The sequence below is a fragment of the Oncorhynchus keta genome, chromosome 21 (assembly GCF_023373465.1).
Source record: "Oncorhynchus keta strain PuntledgeMale-10-30-2019 chromosome 21, Oket_V2, whole genome shotgun sequence".
Classification (NCBI taxonomy): Eukaryota; Metazoa; Chordata; class Actinopteri; order Salmoniformes; family Salmonidae; genus Oncorhynchus; species Oncorhynchus keta.
The window spans coordinates 16,934,404-16,951,405 of NC_068441.1; the positions used below are offsets into that span (position 1 = coordinate 16,934,404).

The following is a 17,002-nucleotide window of genomic DNA, read 5'->3' on the forward strand; positions in this document are numbered from 1 at the left end:
ATCACAACAACGGCTAACCCTATTTCAGGCTTATCGGGCGCACTACAGCTACAACGATAATTGGAGTTTCCTCTGTCAGTCAGTTAGTCAGTCAGTCAGTCAGTTAGTCAGTCAGTCAGTCAGTTAGTCAGTCATGCCTAAGAGAGGCTCCAGGATCTGTCTACTCTGATTGCTGTCTTTAGTTCCCCCTTCACAATGGCGCTCGGCTAACGAGCAGGTTGTAGTCAGGCTCATATCTTAGGCCATTGAAGATGATGACGGTGATATAATACCACATTTTCCTCATCACTAACTAGCGGATGACGGCATTAGAGCTGCGGAATGAATCCAGCCAGCCAGCAGGAGATGGTACTGATTGATTGACTCAACCACATTATTCTTATTATTATCCTAGGCTGTTTTGGCCAATCTGTGCCAAAGCTAATGAGATAAGAGAGGCATTTGAAATGATTGCAAATAAAGACCTTTTAGTGTTTTGATTAAGGCTGACTGCGGAATGAACAGCGCTGGAAATGCTCTCTAATTCCATCATTTTCTCTTCATGCAGCTGCCTGCTAGGTTGCTAACATCCTGATGTGAGTGTGAGGTCATGTTCTCTCTGTTGTGATATGTTTATGTGTTGTGGTTGGAAGCTGAAAGGGGCATGCTTGGAGGGGGAGCGACTCTGTCACTCTGTCTGAAGACGTGTCTCCTGAGGTCAGGGAAAGTGCCAGGGTTTGTGCATCACTGTGGTTCTCTCTCCCCATGTTCCTCAGAGCATCTATGCTGGTATGCTTTCCTTTGTTTCTTTTCTCTTTTTTCCCCTTTTCAGTTACTGAGCACATGACAGTGCTCTTGCGACACACAAACATGACTTCACTTTTACGGAGACATGAGTTGACAACAGGCCTGGGATTAGGAGCCCCTCCCCGAACCATACTGAACAACACAGTCTACTTAAATCACACTTGTTTTTGGATAGAACTATAAAACAGATCTGTCTCTCGCCAGCAGAGTACTGCGGTAGAGTGTGTGTGCGCGCCTGTTTGTCTGTGTGTGAGGAGAGATGGGCCAGTTTTGTTATCAGTATGTTACACTGTAGTGGATTGGGTGGATAAATGTGCTCCATTCATGTGTGAGTGTAATCATACTGAATCCTTTTGTTGATCTGAGCCAGATGCTAAGCAAGGCTCCTCACTGGGATGGGGTCGGTGTGTATTTTACTCTCCAGCTGTATCTGACTCCACTGACCCACGAATGACATAACAGAAGGATGGACCGCCTACAGCAGAGAGACACAGAGATTGAGAATGAACAGAGGCAGAATGAGTGAGAGAAAGAAGGAGAAGAGCAAACTAGAACAGATGTTGGAGTTGGAGGGATATAAGTGAGAGATAAGGAGAGAGATAAGTGAGAGATAAGGAGAGAGAGAGAGAGAGAGAGAGAGAGAGAGAGAGAGAGAGAGAGCGACACCATGAGTCAGCATCCTGAGGGTAACCCTCTCCTCCCTCTCGCCCCTTCACAGATACTGGGATCCTCTGTTCTTTTCTCTCCTCATGTTATCATGGTTGTGGAGCCGTTAAGCCTGTCACTCTTCTGCTGACTGCTGCTAATCATGAAGCTGAGAGGAGCAAGGTCGTCCCTCCTCTGCAACTCTCCTGGGCTCTGTGGCACAGCAGGGAGGAGGGATGGGTGTAGCTTATGGTTGGTTAACTTTAATATGGATGCAGCTGTGACCGTGTGAGCCCACTGGCCCTTGACAGCTTTTAAATCAGCAGGCTCTGCAGATACTGCTATAGGTTGAGGCTCTGGCCTATCCTAGGGCCTTGCACTATATTAGATAATGTTGCTGCTGCTATAGCCTACACCCTGTGCTGATGATATAAGTGCAGATAATTCATTTACAGGACTGGGGATGTGTGAAGTCCATAGCCGGTCCTACTCCTACACAGGCTCAATTCAGACACCATTTACTATCTGAGTTGCAGCTTGACCCGCATCACACCTACAGTACCACTGTCTGAGAGAGAGAGAGAGATGCCCTGGGCCAATTTCTCCAGAGAAAATAGAGCTGTGAGGTTAGAAGCAGTGGATGGATGACACCTTGGGGGCAGCCTGTCACCTCAGTGGAGTGATGGTGGGTGCAGAGGTCATTCAGGTGAATGTGTCCCAGCAGGCCTGGGGAGACAGAGGACCCAGGCGTTTGACTGAGCACAGGGGATCTGAAGCACTGACACCAACAGCCCACCATTAATTACATGATGGAGTGCTGTGTTTGTGATTGGGCCTCACCGTGGCATGGAGCTAGCATCTGCCTCACAGGAATGAGCACCACAGTGTTAGAGCATGTTTCACAACACACACTGCTAGGCTAGTAAATGCCTTGATTGCAGAAAAGTCCTCAGCCATATGGAGGAAAGGAATGTGTGTGTGTGTGTATCCTCTGCATTACACATAGGGTTGCAAAATTCCGATTGCTTTCCCAAAATTCCCAAGTTTTTCAGAAATCCAGGTTAGAAAATTCCCTGTATTGGGAGGGAATAAGCAGGAAATTTGGAATTCTTCATTCAGGATTTCTGGAACACTTGGGAATTTTGGGAAAGTTAGTGGAATTTTGCAACCCTAATTACACACATTTGGGACTTTGCCACATTTTAATCTATTGAACAGTAAAAGATTTTCACAGATTCCTCCGGAACATTCATCACACACACTTGTCCCCTGTTCCCACTGATTAGTACTTGTATAAGTGTGCCCCTTGGTTTCCGTGGTCTGTTGATTATTGTTGCTATGTCCGTTGGTGCGTGTGAGTACCTGTGCTGTGTGTTTTGGCTTTTGTGCCCTTGTGGATTGCACAGATGATTACGGGTCTTGTCTCGTGCGATAATCATTGTGCGCTTGTATTATTTATTTGAGGTAATCCTCGCTCTTTTGTTTAGGTTTCAACCCTGTGTTTTGTATTGTGTTTGTTTGGTCTACGTCCCCGTGCCCTAACACGGCATGCCGTAATTTGGGTTTAATAATAAAAACTATTCCGCATTCCTGCGCCTGTCTCCCGATCCTTCATGCCAACGTGACAAAGATGCACACATCTAGGAGAAGGCTTTTTGCCAAATGGAGAAGATTCCTTGCTCACGTGACATACTGCATGTAATGGTATATGGCGGTCGGAGACTAAACCTCCAGACACCCTGCCTTGTCAGGGGAAGACCAATTAGGGGACTCTGATATCTGTTAATCTTTTACCCAGTGGCAGATTCCTGAGCCCTTCTCTCAGAGATGCTTTTGGATGTGTGTGTGCGTGTGTGTGTGCGTGTGTGTTTGCATGTGTATTTGTGTGCGTGCTTGTGTGTGTGCTTCCATGAGTTTGTGGACACTTGAGTGTGTTAGTTAAAGTGTGGAGACTCTGAGTCAACCACCCTCAGTGCTCCTCCTCTCCACTGGTATCTGCCCTGAGATGCTACAGGCTCTACAGATGATTATATTGATGATTGTATTGCTGATGCAAAAAAAAAAGCAGAAAATAAATGTTAAAACATTCCTGGTATTACAATGGATAATGGAAGATACAGATACAGTTGACTGAGAAAGTAGTGGGAAGATGAAACACCACATAGGAGGAAATGTATAGGTACTGTGACAGTACAGAGAGATGCAGAGAAGGAGGGAGTAGAGACAAGTACAGAGAGAGAGAGAGAGAGAGAGCTGGAAGACCAGGGAATGTGAGGTGAAGTTAAATTATTTTCATTTGTCCTGGCTGGCTGCACTCACTCCAAATACACCAGCATACAGGGCTGACGGGTACTATGGAGGCCATTGAGTCTCCACCTCCGAGTATACAATGACTCTGTTATCTGTGAAGAGGAGGAATGAGGTTCATCTCTGATGTGACAACCTCACTAACACCATCTGACAGGACCGAGCAGGCCACAAAGACTGCATTGTATAGCCACGGGGTTGGTGTGTGCATTTTTGTTTGTTTGTGTGTGGTGTGCGTGTGTGCGTGCATGCCTGCATTTGTGTGTGCATCCGTGCGTGCATGGATTTGTATGTGTGTATGCGTGCATGCGTGTGCATGCAAACAGCAGGAGCCTCTCAATAAAATAACAAAGTAACACATTAATTACATAGTAAGTTGAATCATTCTCAGTCATATTCTAAGTACCGTAAATTCTTTGACATTTTGCTGAAGGGAGATTATGCATTGCAAGTCTAGATTGTGGCCTGGTATCAACTTTACCCTTCAAAGTATTTGATGTTGTCATTACCTTGGTCTTCAGAGAGATGTGACATATAGTGTATGGGATGTATTTTAGACTGTTTATATGGCCTGTTTCTTTGGCATTTCTCTGAGGGAAGACTTGCATGGACTACAACCAAATTCTGGGACAGTTTGGGCTGGGGCTGGCAGATTGTGCCTCTGTTCCCCTGTGTCTGTCTGTGTGTCTGTGAGCCTGGACCAGCTGTGATTTGTCCCTCTTTAGAGCTGAAGAGTGGACACACACAACTTTTATCCTGAAAAGCTGCCCCCATAGGGATAGTAATTCCTAAAACATGCCACATGGCATGCAAAAGAAGGGTTGATTTATGGTAACATCAATCTTTAGGGGAAAAATATAGGTCAAACTGAGTATGATGAGGATATTCCTAACAAGTAATCACTCGTTTTTATGTTATCACTGGTTATGTTTATGTTTATGTTGTCACTGGATTTACTGTAGATGGTGTTTGTCATGACTTGTTCTGTTATAACAGTTAGTTAGGTAGCCAAACATTACATGACCCATTCCACTACAAGAGTTTTTCTAAGAACACAAATAAATATTTAGCAACAATTTGTAATTTTGGGATGTGTTCATTTTGACCATTGTTTGATGAACAAGGAGATAAGGTTGTAAATTATGCAGAAATTGTCCCATAACTCATCTTTATTCTATTACTCTACCTATTCTACATCTCCATTGCTATCACCAGCTAATTGCTATCACCAGCTTTGTCTAATGTAGAGGGCTGTTTCTTTCTGAAAGGATGTATTAGTATTCATAGCCATGCATACAGAGTTGTGTTGAGTGGAGTTTTGTCTGCCCGGCAGAGAGGAGAGAGAGGGAACATGATGATTACTGAAGCTCAGCGCCAGTCGAGCCATTTCAAAGCCACTTCTCCCTCCACTGCCAGCCTGGAGACGAGGCTCACATCCAAGACACTGAAGATCTGGTCTCTTTTCTCTTTCTCCTCTCTCTTTATTCTCTCTCTCTCCTCTCTTTTTTCTCCCTCTCCTCGCATCTTCTCCGACACCCAGCAAACTGTCCTCTGCTTTTACAGGATGACTCTCAAGTTCCTGTCTCCTTTCAAGCGCTATATGAACTTCCTCTGTTTTTACAAAGACGTTAGGGGGTTGGTTAAAAGAAGCGCTATCTCCTGAGGTTTTCGAGACCTACCACTTCCTTTGGAAAAGGTGTTGTGTTGGCCTATGCTTGGTTGTCATTGAAGCTGTGAGTGTCTAACAATTGTATCCATATTATATGAAACCTTGTTGTCAGTTGTATTGTGTAGATGAGGTGCATTCACTGGAGTGACTGATGGAATGGGAAAGCATATTGTTTGTCCTCTAACCTCTTGTTTGACCTCTAACCCTTTGTTTGTTTTCTAACCTCTTGAAACTGAACCTCTTGTACATTTGTCGTGTAATAACACTTTGTGTCTCTGTCTCTGTCTGCTCAGGGAAGGTTCTGAACACGGACCTGCGCCACTACCTCAGCCTGCAGTTCCAGAAGGGCTCGTTGGACCACAAGCTGCAGCAGGTCATCCGGGACAACCTCTACCTGCGCACCATCCCCTGTAAGTTTCCTCAACCTCTGCCCTGAAATGGCACCCTATGCGGGCCCGGGTGAAATGTAGTACACTATAGATGACAGACGCACCCATCAGTGTCTCTCTCACACACTTGAAAATCACCATGACAACACAAGCAAAGACATCCTCATAAACCCAAACGTTGCTCCAAATTGCAGTCTGCGATTACGGTCTTTTATGCGAAAGCTTCTACTTTGAGTGGTTGAAGATATAAATCAATCTGCAAATTAGATTAAATCTGAATGACCTTTAGAGCCGTCAGTTAAGAGTAGACGTTGAGGTGCTATCCTCTTCTCAATGGTCATAATAGCTGTGTTCTTAAAGTAGGAAAGGATGTTAGGTTCTATTAGAAGGGACGATGAACATGCATGAAGAACAGAGACCTTATCTCCAAATTACTACATTATTATGTAATTACCACACACATTAAGTGACAAAATTAAGAGCATAATATTTACCATTACATTTTTCCAAAGGAGAGTCTCTAATAAGAACAGTAACATGTTTGAGCCACACACAGTCCCACTGTTCCTCAGGCTATGGCAGACAGTTCTGCATGGCACTGTCACAAACGCAAGCAGAAGTGTGAAATATTTCCGGGAAGTAAGCAGCTTACCTCTCATGTATATTTACGTTTTTGGAGAGGAGGAATATTTCTCCCACTATCACTCCCTTCTCTCAACCAAATCAAATCAAATCTAATTGTATTTGTCACATGTGCTGAATACAACAGATATAGATGGACCTTACCGTGAAATGCTTACTTACATACAAGCCCTTAAACAACAATGCATGTCACATTCTGATCTTAATTCTTTTGTTATGTCTTTTTTTTTGTATGGTCAGGGCGTGAGTTGGGTGGGTTGTCTATGTTCCTTTTTCTATGTGGTGTTTTTGTGTTTGGCCTGGTATGGTTCTCAATCAGAGGCAGGTGTTGTTTAGTTGTCTCTGATTGAGAATCATACTTAGGTAGCCTTTTCCCACCTGTTCCCACCTTCTTCCACCGCCTCACCTTCTTCCACCGCCTCACCTTCTTCCACCGCCTCACCTTCTTCCACCGCCTCACCTTCTTCCACCGACGAGCGTTACAATGAAGTTTTAAGAAAATAGAGTTAAGAAAATATTTTCTAAATAAACTAAAGTGTAAAAAAAAAGTAACACAATACAATAACAATAATGTATCTATATACAGGGGGTACCAGTACCAAGTCAATGTGATATTTCAGTTGTTATTTTTTAATAAATGTGCAATTTAGAATTTCCAATTCTAAAAACTTGTTTTTGCTTTGTCATTATGGGTTATTGTGTGTAGATTGATGAGAAAAAAAACTGCATCCATTTTAGAATAATGCTGTAATGTAACAAAATGTGGAAAAAGTCAAGGCGTCTTGAAAACTTTCCGAAAGCACTGTAAATACTGTATGATGTGTTAGCAATGCATTACTCTGAATCAAAAGTATTCTGTTTATAGCTAATATCACTGAATCAAATTTTAAATCAATACACTGAAAATGATCAAAGTCAGATATAAAAATAAAAATAACTGGATTTGTCTGTCCTTTTACATTTACATTTACATTTAAGTCATTTAGCAGACGCTCTTATCCAGAGCGACTTACAAATTGGTGCATTCACCTTATGACATCCAGTGGAACAGCCACTTTACAATAGTGCATCTAAATCTTTTAAGGGGGGTGAGAAGGATTACTTTATCCTATCCTAGGTATTCCTTAAAGAGGTGGGGTTTCAGGTGTCTCCGGAAGGTGGTGATTGACTCCGCTGTCCTGGCGTCGTGGGGAGTTTGTTCCACCATTGGGGGCCAGAGCAGCGAACAGTTTTGACTGGGCTGAGCGGGAACTGTACTTCCTCAGTGGTAGGGAGGCGAGCAGGCCAGAGGTGGATGAACGCAGTGCCCTTGTTTGGGTGTAGGCCTGATCAGAGCCTGGAGGTACTGAGGTGCCGTTCCCCTCACAGCTCCGTAGGCAAGCACCATGGTCTTGTAGCGGATGCGAGCTTCAACTGGAAGCCAGTGGAGAGAGCGGAGGAGCGGGGTGACGTGAGAGAACTTGGGAATGTTGAACACCAGACTGGCTGCGGCGTTCTGGATGAGTTGTAGGGGTTTAATGGCACAGGCAGGGAGCCCAGCCAACAGCGAGTTGCAGTAATCCAGACGGGAGATGACAAGTGCCTGGATTAGGACCTGCGCCGCTTCCTGTGTGAGGCAGGGTCGTACTCTGCGGATGTTGTAGAGCATGAACCTACAGGAACGGGCCACCGCCTTGATGTTAGTTGAGAACGACAGGGTGTTGTCCAGGATCACGCCAAGGTTCTTAGCGCTCTGGGAGGAGGACACAATGGAGTTGTCAACCGTGATGGCGAGATCATGGAACGGGCAGTCCTTCCCGGGAGGAAGAGCAGCTCCGTCTTGCCGAGGTTCAGCTTGAGGTGGTGATCCGTCATCCACACTGATATGTCTGCCAGACATGCAGAGATGCGATTCGCCACCTGGTCATCAGAAGGGGGAAAGGAGAAGATTAATTGTGTGTCGTCTGCATAGCAATGATAGGAGAGACCATGTGAGGTTATGACAGATCCAAGTGACTTGGTGTATAGCGAGAATAGGAGAGGGCCTAGAACAGAGCCCTGGGGGACACCAGTGGTGAGAGCGCGTGGTGAGGAGACAGATTCTCGCCACGCCACCTGGTAGGAGCGACCTGTCAGGTAGGACGCAATCAAGCGTGGGCCGCGCTGGAGATGCCCAACTCGGAGAGGGTGGAGAGGAGGATCTGATGGTTCACAGTATCGAAGGCAGCCGATAGGTCTAGAAGGATGAGAGCAGAGGAGAGAGAGTTAGCTTTAGCAGTGCGGAGCGCCTCCGTGATACAGAGAAGAGCAGTCTCAGTTGAATGACTAGTCTTGAAACCTGACTGATTTGGATCAAGAAGGTCATTCTGAGAGAGATAGCGGGAGAGCTGGCCAAGGACGGCACGTTCAAGAGTTTTGGAGAGAAAAGAAAGAAGGGATACTGGTCTGTAGTTGTTGACATCGGAGGGATCGAGTGTAGGGTTTTTCAGAAGGGGTGCAACTCTCGCTCTCTTGAAGACGGAAGGGACGTAGCCAGCGGTCAGGGATGAGTTGATGAGCGAGGTGAGGTAAGGGAGAAGGAAATGGTCTGGAGAAGAGAGGAGGGGATAGGGTCAAGCGGGTAGGTTGTTGGGCGGCCGGCCGTCACAAGACGCAAGATTTCATCTGGAGCGAGAGGGGAGAAAGAGGTCAGAGCACAGGGTAGGGCAGTGTGAGCAGAACCAGCGGTGTCGTTTAACTTAGCAAACGAGGATCGGATGTCGTCGACCTTCTTTTCAAAATGGTTGACGAAGTCATCTGCAGAGAGGGAGGGGGGGGGGGGAGGAGGATTCAGGAGGGAGGAGAAGGTGGCAAAGAGCTTCCTAGGGTTAGAGGCAGATGCTTGGAATTTAGAGTGGTAGAAAGTGGCTTTAGCAGCAGAGACAGAGGAGGAAAATGTAGAGAGGAGGGAGTGAAAGGATGCTTTTCTTGTGTGTATACCACAGTTCCTGTAAGGCCATGCTGTCCTTGTGCTTTTGAGAACTTTCTAGCACTTTGGGTTGATAATGCTCCATTACAAAAACCAAACATCACCCACTCCCCTTGGCGTGACCAGGGCACAGCAGCATTATGGTCTGTGAGTGGGCCACGAAAGATGGTACAAACAAGAGGGAGAGAGAGAGAGAGAGGGAGTGAGGGAGAGAGTGCTCGCAGGTCCTTGCTGTGTGCCTTGATAATCCCTGAGTCTTCTTCATTGGGTCGCCTCCATGTCCTCTAGATGGTAACACAGGCGCAGCACAGGCTGCTGAATCTGACTTTCCTGATTGAACTCTTGGTAACATAAAACCATTGAGTTTAGTTTTTGCGTGAATATAGTTCAGTGCCACACTAAAGTAGGCTTGACATTGTATTCTGATGTCACGTTCTGACCTTAGTTCTTTTGTTATGTCTTTGTTTTAGTATGGTCAGGGCGTGAGTGGGCTGGGTTGTCTATGTTCCTTTTCTGTGTTTGGCTTGGTATGGTTCTCAATCAGAGGCAGCTGTCAATCGTTGTCCCTGATTGAGAACCATACTTAGGTAGCCTGGTTTCACTTTTGAGTTGTGGGTGATTGTTTCCTGTGTCTGTGTTTGCACCATACGGGACTGTTTCGATTTTCGTTTGTTCTTTCGCTTTGTTATTTTGTATTTTGTAGTGTTCAGTTTTACATATTAAAATGGACACTTACCACGCTGCAAATTGGTCCGATATCTCTTACTCCTCATCAGAAGAAGAGGACAAGCGTTACAGAATCACCCACCACCAAAGGACCAAGCAGCGTGGTAACGGGCAGCAGCAGCGATCTCAGGACTCCTGGACATAGGAGGAGATTCTGGATGGCAAAGGACCCTGGGCACAGGCTGGAGAGTATCGCCGCCCCAAGGCAGAGCTGGAGGCAGCGAAAGCCGAGAGGCGGTGGTATGTGGAGGCAGCACGGCAGCGCAGTTGGAAGCCCGAGAGGCAGCCCCAAAAATGTCTTGGGGGGGCACACGAGGAGTGTGGCTAAGTCAGGTAGGACAACTGAGCAAACTACCCGTGCTGACCGTGGAGAGAGAAGGACCGGGCAGGCACCGTGTTATGCCGTGAGGCGCACGGTGTCTCCGGTGCTGCTCAGCGCATCTGGTCTCCAGTGCGTCTCCCCAACACAGCCCAGTGCGGGCTATTCCACCTCGCCGCACTGGCCTGGCTACGGGAGCATTCGGCCAGGTAGAGTTGGGCAGTCTCGGTGCTCGAGACCTCCTGTGCGCCTTCACGGTCCGGTCTATCCGGTGGCAGCCCCCCGCACCAGGCTGTCTCTCCGTCTCCTCCCTACAGGTGCTCCCGTCTGTCCTGAGCTGCCAGAGTCTCCTGTCTGTCCTAAGCTGCCAGAGTCTCCCGTCTGTCCTGAGCTGCCATAGTCTCCCGTCAGTCAGGAGCTGCCAGAGCCGCCCGTTAGCCAGGAGCTGCCAGAGCCGTCCGTCAGCCAGGAGCTGCCAGAGCCGTCCGTAAGCCAGGAGCTGCCAGAGCCGCTCGTCAGTCAGGAGCTGCCAGAGCCGTCCGTCAGCCAGGAGCTACCAGAATCGCCCTTCACTCCGGAGCTGCTGGAGTCTCCCGCCTGTCTGGTGCTGCTGGAATCTACCGTTCGTCCGGTGCTGCCGGAATCTCCCGTCCATTCGGGACCTGTGGCTATGGTCCCCAGTCCGAGGTCGGCGGCGAGGGACGCCGCTCTAAAGACACAACGGAGGCGGTTAAAGAGGCGGAGAAAGACTATGGTGGAGTGGGGTCCACGTCCCGCGCCAGAGCCGCCACCGCGGACAGACACCCACCCAGACCCTCCCCTATATGTTCAGGTTTTGCGGCCGGAGTCCGCACCTTTGGGGGGGTGTACTGTCACGTTCTGACCTTAGTTCTTTTGTTATGTCTTTGTTTTAGTATGGTCAGGGCGTGAGTGGGGTGGGTTGTCTATGTTCCTTTTTCTATGATTGTCCCTGATTGAGAACCATACTTAGGTAGCCTGGTTTCACTTTTGAGTTGTGGGTGATTGTTTCCTGTGTCTGTGTTTGCACCATACGGGACTGTTTCGATTTTCGTTTGTTCTTTCACTTTGTTATTTTGTATTTTGTGGTGTTCAGTTTTACATATTAAAATGGACACTTCCCACGCTGCAAATTGGTCCGATATCTCTTGCTCCTCGTCAGAAGAAGAGGACAAGCGTTACATCTGAGGACTTTGTAAGAGACATACCATGGCCTTGAATGACATGATCATCCTGAATTCTGGCTTTAACGTAATACAGATCTTTAATAAAACATTTTTGACAATCCTACACACTTATACATTTTTTAGCTATAACCCATTTTCTAGCATTAAAGACAGCTAATGCTTGCAGTCAGGCATTACTGAGACATCAGAAGTTCAGAGTGTCTCATCTTCAAAGTAAGTGCTATGGCCACAAAAAGACTGATGCTCCTCGTTTTTGCAATGCTTTCTTCCCTCTGTATTATTTGACAGCGAATCCCAGTGGCATTTTCAAGTGCCAACATGAAACAATGCAAAAAAATGCCATGTTATTTTTCTGTCCCTCTTTTTCTGAGTGAAACCGCCTCTGATGTCTCTGTTGTGGTGTGTGTCTTTGTCTGTGGCTGTGGCATCCATGCAAGCCAGGTCTTTAAAAAGTAGGACCGCAGTATTTGAAAGGGAGAGATTATGAAAGACTTGTTGGGGCGCCAATTTGGGACCAAGGTAGACAAATGTTCATGCATTCTCATTGCCGCTCTCACACATACATACAAACACACACACAGAGGCATGCACACACAGACACGTGCACAAACACACACACACACACACACACACACACACACACACACACACACACACACACACACACACACACACACACACACACACACACACACACACACACACAAACAAACACAAACACACATTGCCAAGAGTTCCACTGCTGAGGGAAAAGTGATTGCTTCCGATGAACGTGACCATGTGAATGACTATGCATAATGGCAGGAAATGACTGTTCTCTGTGATAAAGCGTTTATACATCTTCCTATTTCTCTTGTCTGCTAAATTAACTGCATTTCATTTTCATCAGGAACATTTATTATCTGGGGAATTTGTTTGAAAATTCTGCTCCCACAGCTCATTTGAAAGTAACCGTAAATTAACTATTGACTGTGTCAGGATTATTTTTTGTGCGTGCTAAAATACTTTCTGCTTTCAAGTAGATACATAGCACCCTCAAAGCAAAGCATAGTTCGTCCTCTTTGTCTTTCCCTCAACAGGTTGACAATGGAATAATTACAGGAGCAGTAATATTGATGTGACATCTGGATGATGCTGCAGGCAAGATAGAGGCTTGGCAGGTAGTGGTGCCCTCAGTAATTGGGCCATGGGGGACATTTTCTGGGACCAAAGCTTTCATGGGGAGACAGAAACAGACATCCTTTTAATGAGAGAATGCTGTGAACTCCCTGATGCTCATATCACACACGCACCATGTCCTTTTCTTTTGGTTACATCATCTGTGATACCGGTGGCCCTCACTCCATGTTTCCTAAATCAAATCAAATGTTCTACCATTTGTATCAGTGTTCATCAATCAATCAATCAAATTTTATTTATATAGCCCTTCGTACATCAGCTGATATCTCAAAGTGCTGTACAGAAACCCAGCCTAAAACCCCAAACAGCAAGCAATGCAGGTGTAGAAGCACGTGGGCTCATTCTGTCTTAGGCTGTCGTTGCATTCTCATATGCTCATAGGTGTGTGTTTGTTTGTGTGATTGACAGGCACCACACGGCTGCCAAGAGAAGGGGAGGTGCCGGGGGTGGACTACAACTTCATCAGCGTGGGAGACTTCCGTATCCTGGAGGAGAGTGGCCTTCTGCTGGAGAGTGGAACCTACGATGGTGAGCACTCACTAAGGAAGTGTTCAATAATGAATTGATTAATAAGCTGAGTAGTCAATTGCATTGACCAAGGCTAAATTGATTGGTCAGGGGAACATGATTAAGAGGCTTGTTAGAACTGAAACCTTTGATCACAAGGATACTCAAGAGCCCTTGTGCTGCTCTATCCATTAAGAGCTATTTTAATCTGTAGAGCAGCAATGTGCTGGCCCACCTGATCACCACTCTCAGTAGATCTTTCAAACTGCTGAACCCACTGAACCACTAGGCTGCCTGGCACTCCTATGAGGGGAGGCTGTGTTCATTGCATGCTTCCAAAAACTACTGGCAGCTACTGGATATCTTTAAGTGGGTTTCCATCATTGGGGTATCCTCTCAGACAGAAGAGGAGTCCTCTTCTTTACGAGGGAAAATCTGCTTCATTTTTGCCTCAGTGGTGACACACTGAACTTGGCTCATGTGTGACCTCCTGTACTGTAAGTAACCATAGCAAATGCTGTTATAGCTCGGGGATGATAGTTCATATTGTCACTGAGAGGAGAATAGAAATATGTTTTATCTGTAGGGTTGTTGACACAAGGAAGGCTGTTTCTGGGTTTTACTGATACTCTATGTAGTCCATTACAGTTGAACGAGTTCTTATCAGTTGTTTTACTTTAGTTATACTACAATGGCACATTAAGTACTTACCCTGTATTATGGGGTTGAATAGTCTCAGAGTATTTATGTCGTGAAGGGATTGGAGCCGGGGATTTTTTTCACATTGTTTGATGATTATGGCAATAACATGATAATCTCCTCTCTTTAAGCTCAGTCTTTCATACACCAAATCCCAGCTGTCTGCTGTGGAATCAGAATGGAATGGACTCAGTCTTTGAATGTCAGAGGCGCACCTCTGGTCTAGTGGTTGGCCCATATCACTTATCCTTCTCTGCAGTGTCTCTCCTATTGCCTCCCGTTTATATTCCCTGTGATGGAGAGTTTAAAGATGAAGTCAAATCCTCATCTGGAGTAAGAGTCTTACCAAGCAGCAGCACCGCTTCTATGAAGGGGTTTGGCACTGGCAGGTCCTGGCTGTTGACAGTCTTCTGAGCCCTCTGATGTGATGCTCCCTGAGGTTCCCCTTCCTGTCAGTCAACTCACAGCTGACAGACGCAGGTCAACACTGACACCCCCTCACACACACTTTGAGCAAATCGCAGCCCTGTTGGTTTGGGGGAAATACAGAATTGAGATCACATACGGTAAGAAAGGAGCTGCAGGATTCAGGAACTGCCAAGTCAAGGGACAGCCACCCGCGACTGTGAGCTTCCCTTCATCTCTCAGCTGCAGCCAGACCTGTGGGTTTTTCTGCACCTTTACAGGCAGCCAGATAACACACAACACAGAATGGCGTTTAGCTGGGCTGTAGTAAAGCACACATTCTGAATGATTTGATTAGTCTAGAGAGAGAGAAGAGGACCCGGGATAGATTTATAGGACTTCAGCCAAGCGCCCAGAGTCAGCTTTTCAATGGCAAGCTCTCAAATCTGTACACTAGCAGTGTTTGGCTGGGTGAATATATGTGTATTGACTTTCCAAGGCTCTAGGCTGCACTTTGCTGTCCATTGAAGACTCTGATAGTGGTAGGTCCTCGACAGAAACATGTATGCCTGCTGGGAATTTCCATCTAAAAGACCCATGAGCACCAACATGTGAAGTTCATAGGAGCATATCAAATTAGGTGTCAAATGTACATTTTTGTCATTTAGCAGACACTCTTATCCAGAGCAACTTTCAATAAGTAGTAAGTGCATACATTTTTGTACTGATCCCCAGTGGGAATTGAACCCACAACCCTAGCATTGCAAGCACCATGCTCCACCAACTGAGCCCCACAGGAAAGCTAAGAGTCTATGTTTTGGGGAAATTAAGGCATAGATTTTTTTTCCATCTTAAAAATTAGGCATAAGTAATGACTTTGATTACTGGATAAACAGATGCAAAAGGGGCCTTAGAAAACATCTACCATAAAAAGTCTTAAATGGTATCAGAAATACGTCCAAACACAATAATGTTGATGGCAAGACAACTGGCAATGAATATCAACAGAAATATTGCCTTGTGCATTGTAATTCCGTTAACAAAGACCCACATATCCTCATGAGGAGGGAAGATGATGAAATCTTACAGAAGTAACAGACCTACCAATTGGTTATAGTGATTTTACTGATATCAATTTTGTTTAGGAATTTTTAAGTGATTCAAACTCGCAATTCTGTTACCAAATTGATAACGGAATCACTGCAAATGAATTGGCTATAATGGGAAATGATAGTAGCCACAAACCACAGTTGGGTCGCCTGCTACTGTCCTGCCTCCCACTGGCATACTGTTATGTTCAGCTGGTTACTGTTTTCTTTCACTTTCTGTTATCTGGTGGTCAAACCAAGAGTGTTAACAACCGTCTGAGTCTGGACAACCTCTCCCTCTCTCTCACTCTGCCTCTCGTTCTCACTCTCCAGTTAATGTCACCTCTCCCAGCTCTTACTGACACCTACCCATGAGCCCCCTCTCCTTCCATTTACTTTGAACAGCATCATCCCCCACTGAGTACCTACCGACACCGGACATCCATGGACATGAAAAAGTAGTTGAAATTTGGTCAGTCCACCCTGGCCTTAGTGTTAACGTCCACAGACAGACCAGACTGGACCAACTCTGAACCTATCATAGACATATGTTTCACAAGTATGGATAGCACCTTACTGTACAGTGAGTAGAGCACATTAGAGTACAGTACAATACACTACTGTACTGAACTGTAATTTACTGTACTTAACTTCACTGTACTGAACTGTACTCTACCCTACTCTACGCTGCTGTGCTGTAGTGTACTGCCCTGTACTGCTATGGTTACTCTAGCTCAATAACCAAAATAGATTTTTCAAACTCAAGGGGCCATGTCATAGCTGATAACCCCATTCTTTCTGCAGACATCTTTCAATCTTAATTGGGAACTGCCCTACTGGCACGGAGCTGTGGTCTCCCTGCACTATGAGTAAACTCAGGACAGCTGTGGAGGTCATTTGATAGTGGAATGGGATTTTTTATATTTATATGTGCTTGAACTGTATCCTCTTTTGCCATAAAGAGTATACTGAGTGAGTGTGTGAAAAATGAACACGACCCAGTTCTGCTGGAGTAGCCTGCTGTATTCGAGCCCTCTAGTTTATTTTATGTCCTAATTTTTAGTGCCCATACATTTGACTAGCCCAACTGACTTTTAGAGTATGTTGTAACCATATTACTCTTCAATGTGATCCTTAGCTAATCTTAATGGTGTTTCGAATAGCCCATTAGCCATTAGCTGCTATAGCTTGCATCCCTGCTCTCTGGCTGATTTGTACTGCTGTGCCAGACAGTCAGAGAACTAGCACTATTATCCTCTCTCTCTTCCCTTACTTCCTGTCATCCCTGGCCCTGTTAACCCCCCACCGCCACACAGACCACACAGGCCCACCCAGTGTCGTGCCAGACCTGCCCTGCCCAGTGAGCGGAGCCCTCTCCCCTCTCCCTGGCGGTGCTGCCGGGATGCAGTTCGTGCCAGGGTGACCCACAGGGTCCCAGGTTTCATGACACAGCCATCTGTGCCAGGCTCTGAGAGGGAGTCTGTCTGGG

At 46.1% G+C, this 17,002-nt stretch overlaps 1 protein-coding gene across 5 annotated transcripts in view; it reads left to right on the forward strand.

Moving 5' to 3' along the window:
* The window catches only part of LOC118400187 (membrane-associated guanylate kinase, WW and PDZ domain-containing protein 3-like), a 136,332-nt gene that overhangs the window by 90,571 nt on the left and 28,759 nt on the right, over nucleotides 1-17,002 (forward strand). For all 5 annotated transcript variants that reach the window (XM_035796777.2, XM_035796773.2, XM_035796774.2 and 2 more), the window contains exons 2-3: nucleotides 5,701-5,817; nucleotides 13,223-13,342. In XM_035796777.2, the coding sequence (XP_035652670.1) occupies nucleotides 5,701-5,817; nucleotides 13,223-13,342 (237 nt within the window). The remainder of the gene's footprint in view (nucleotides 1-5,700; nucleotides 5,818-13,222; nucleotides 13,343-17,002) is intronic.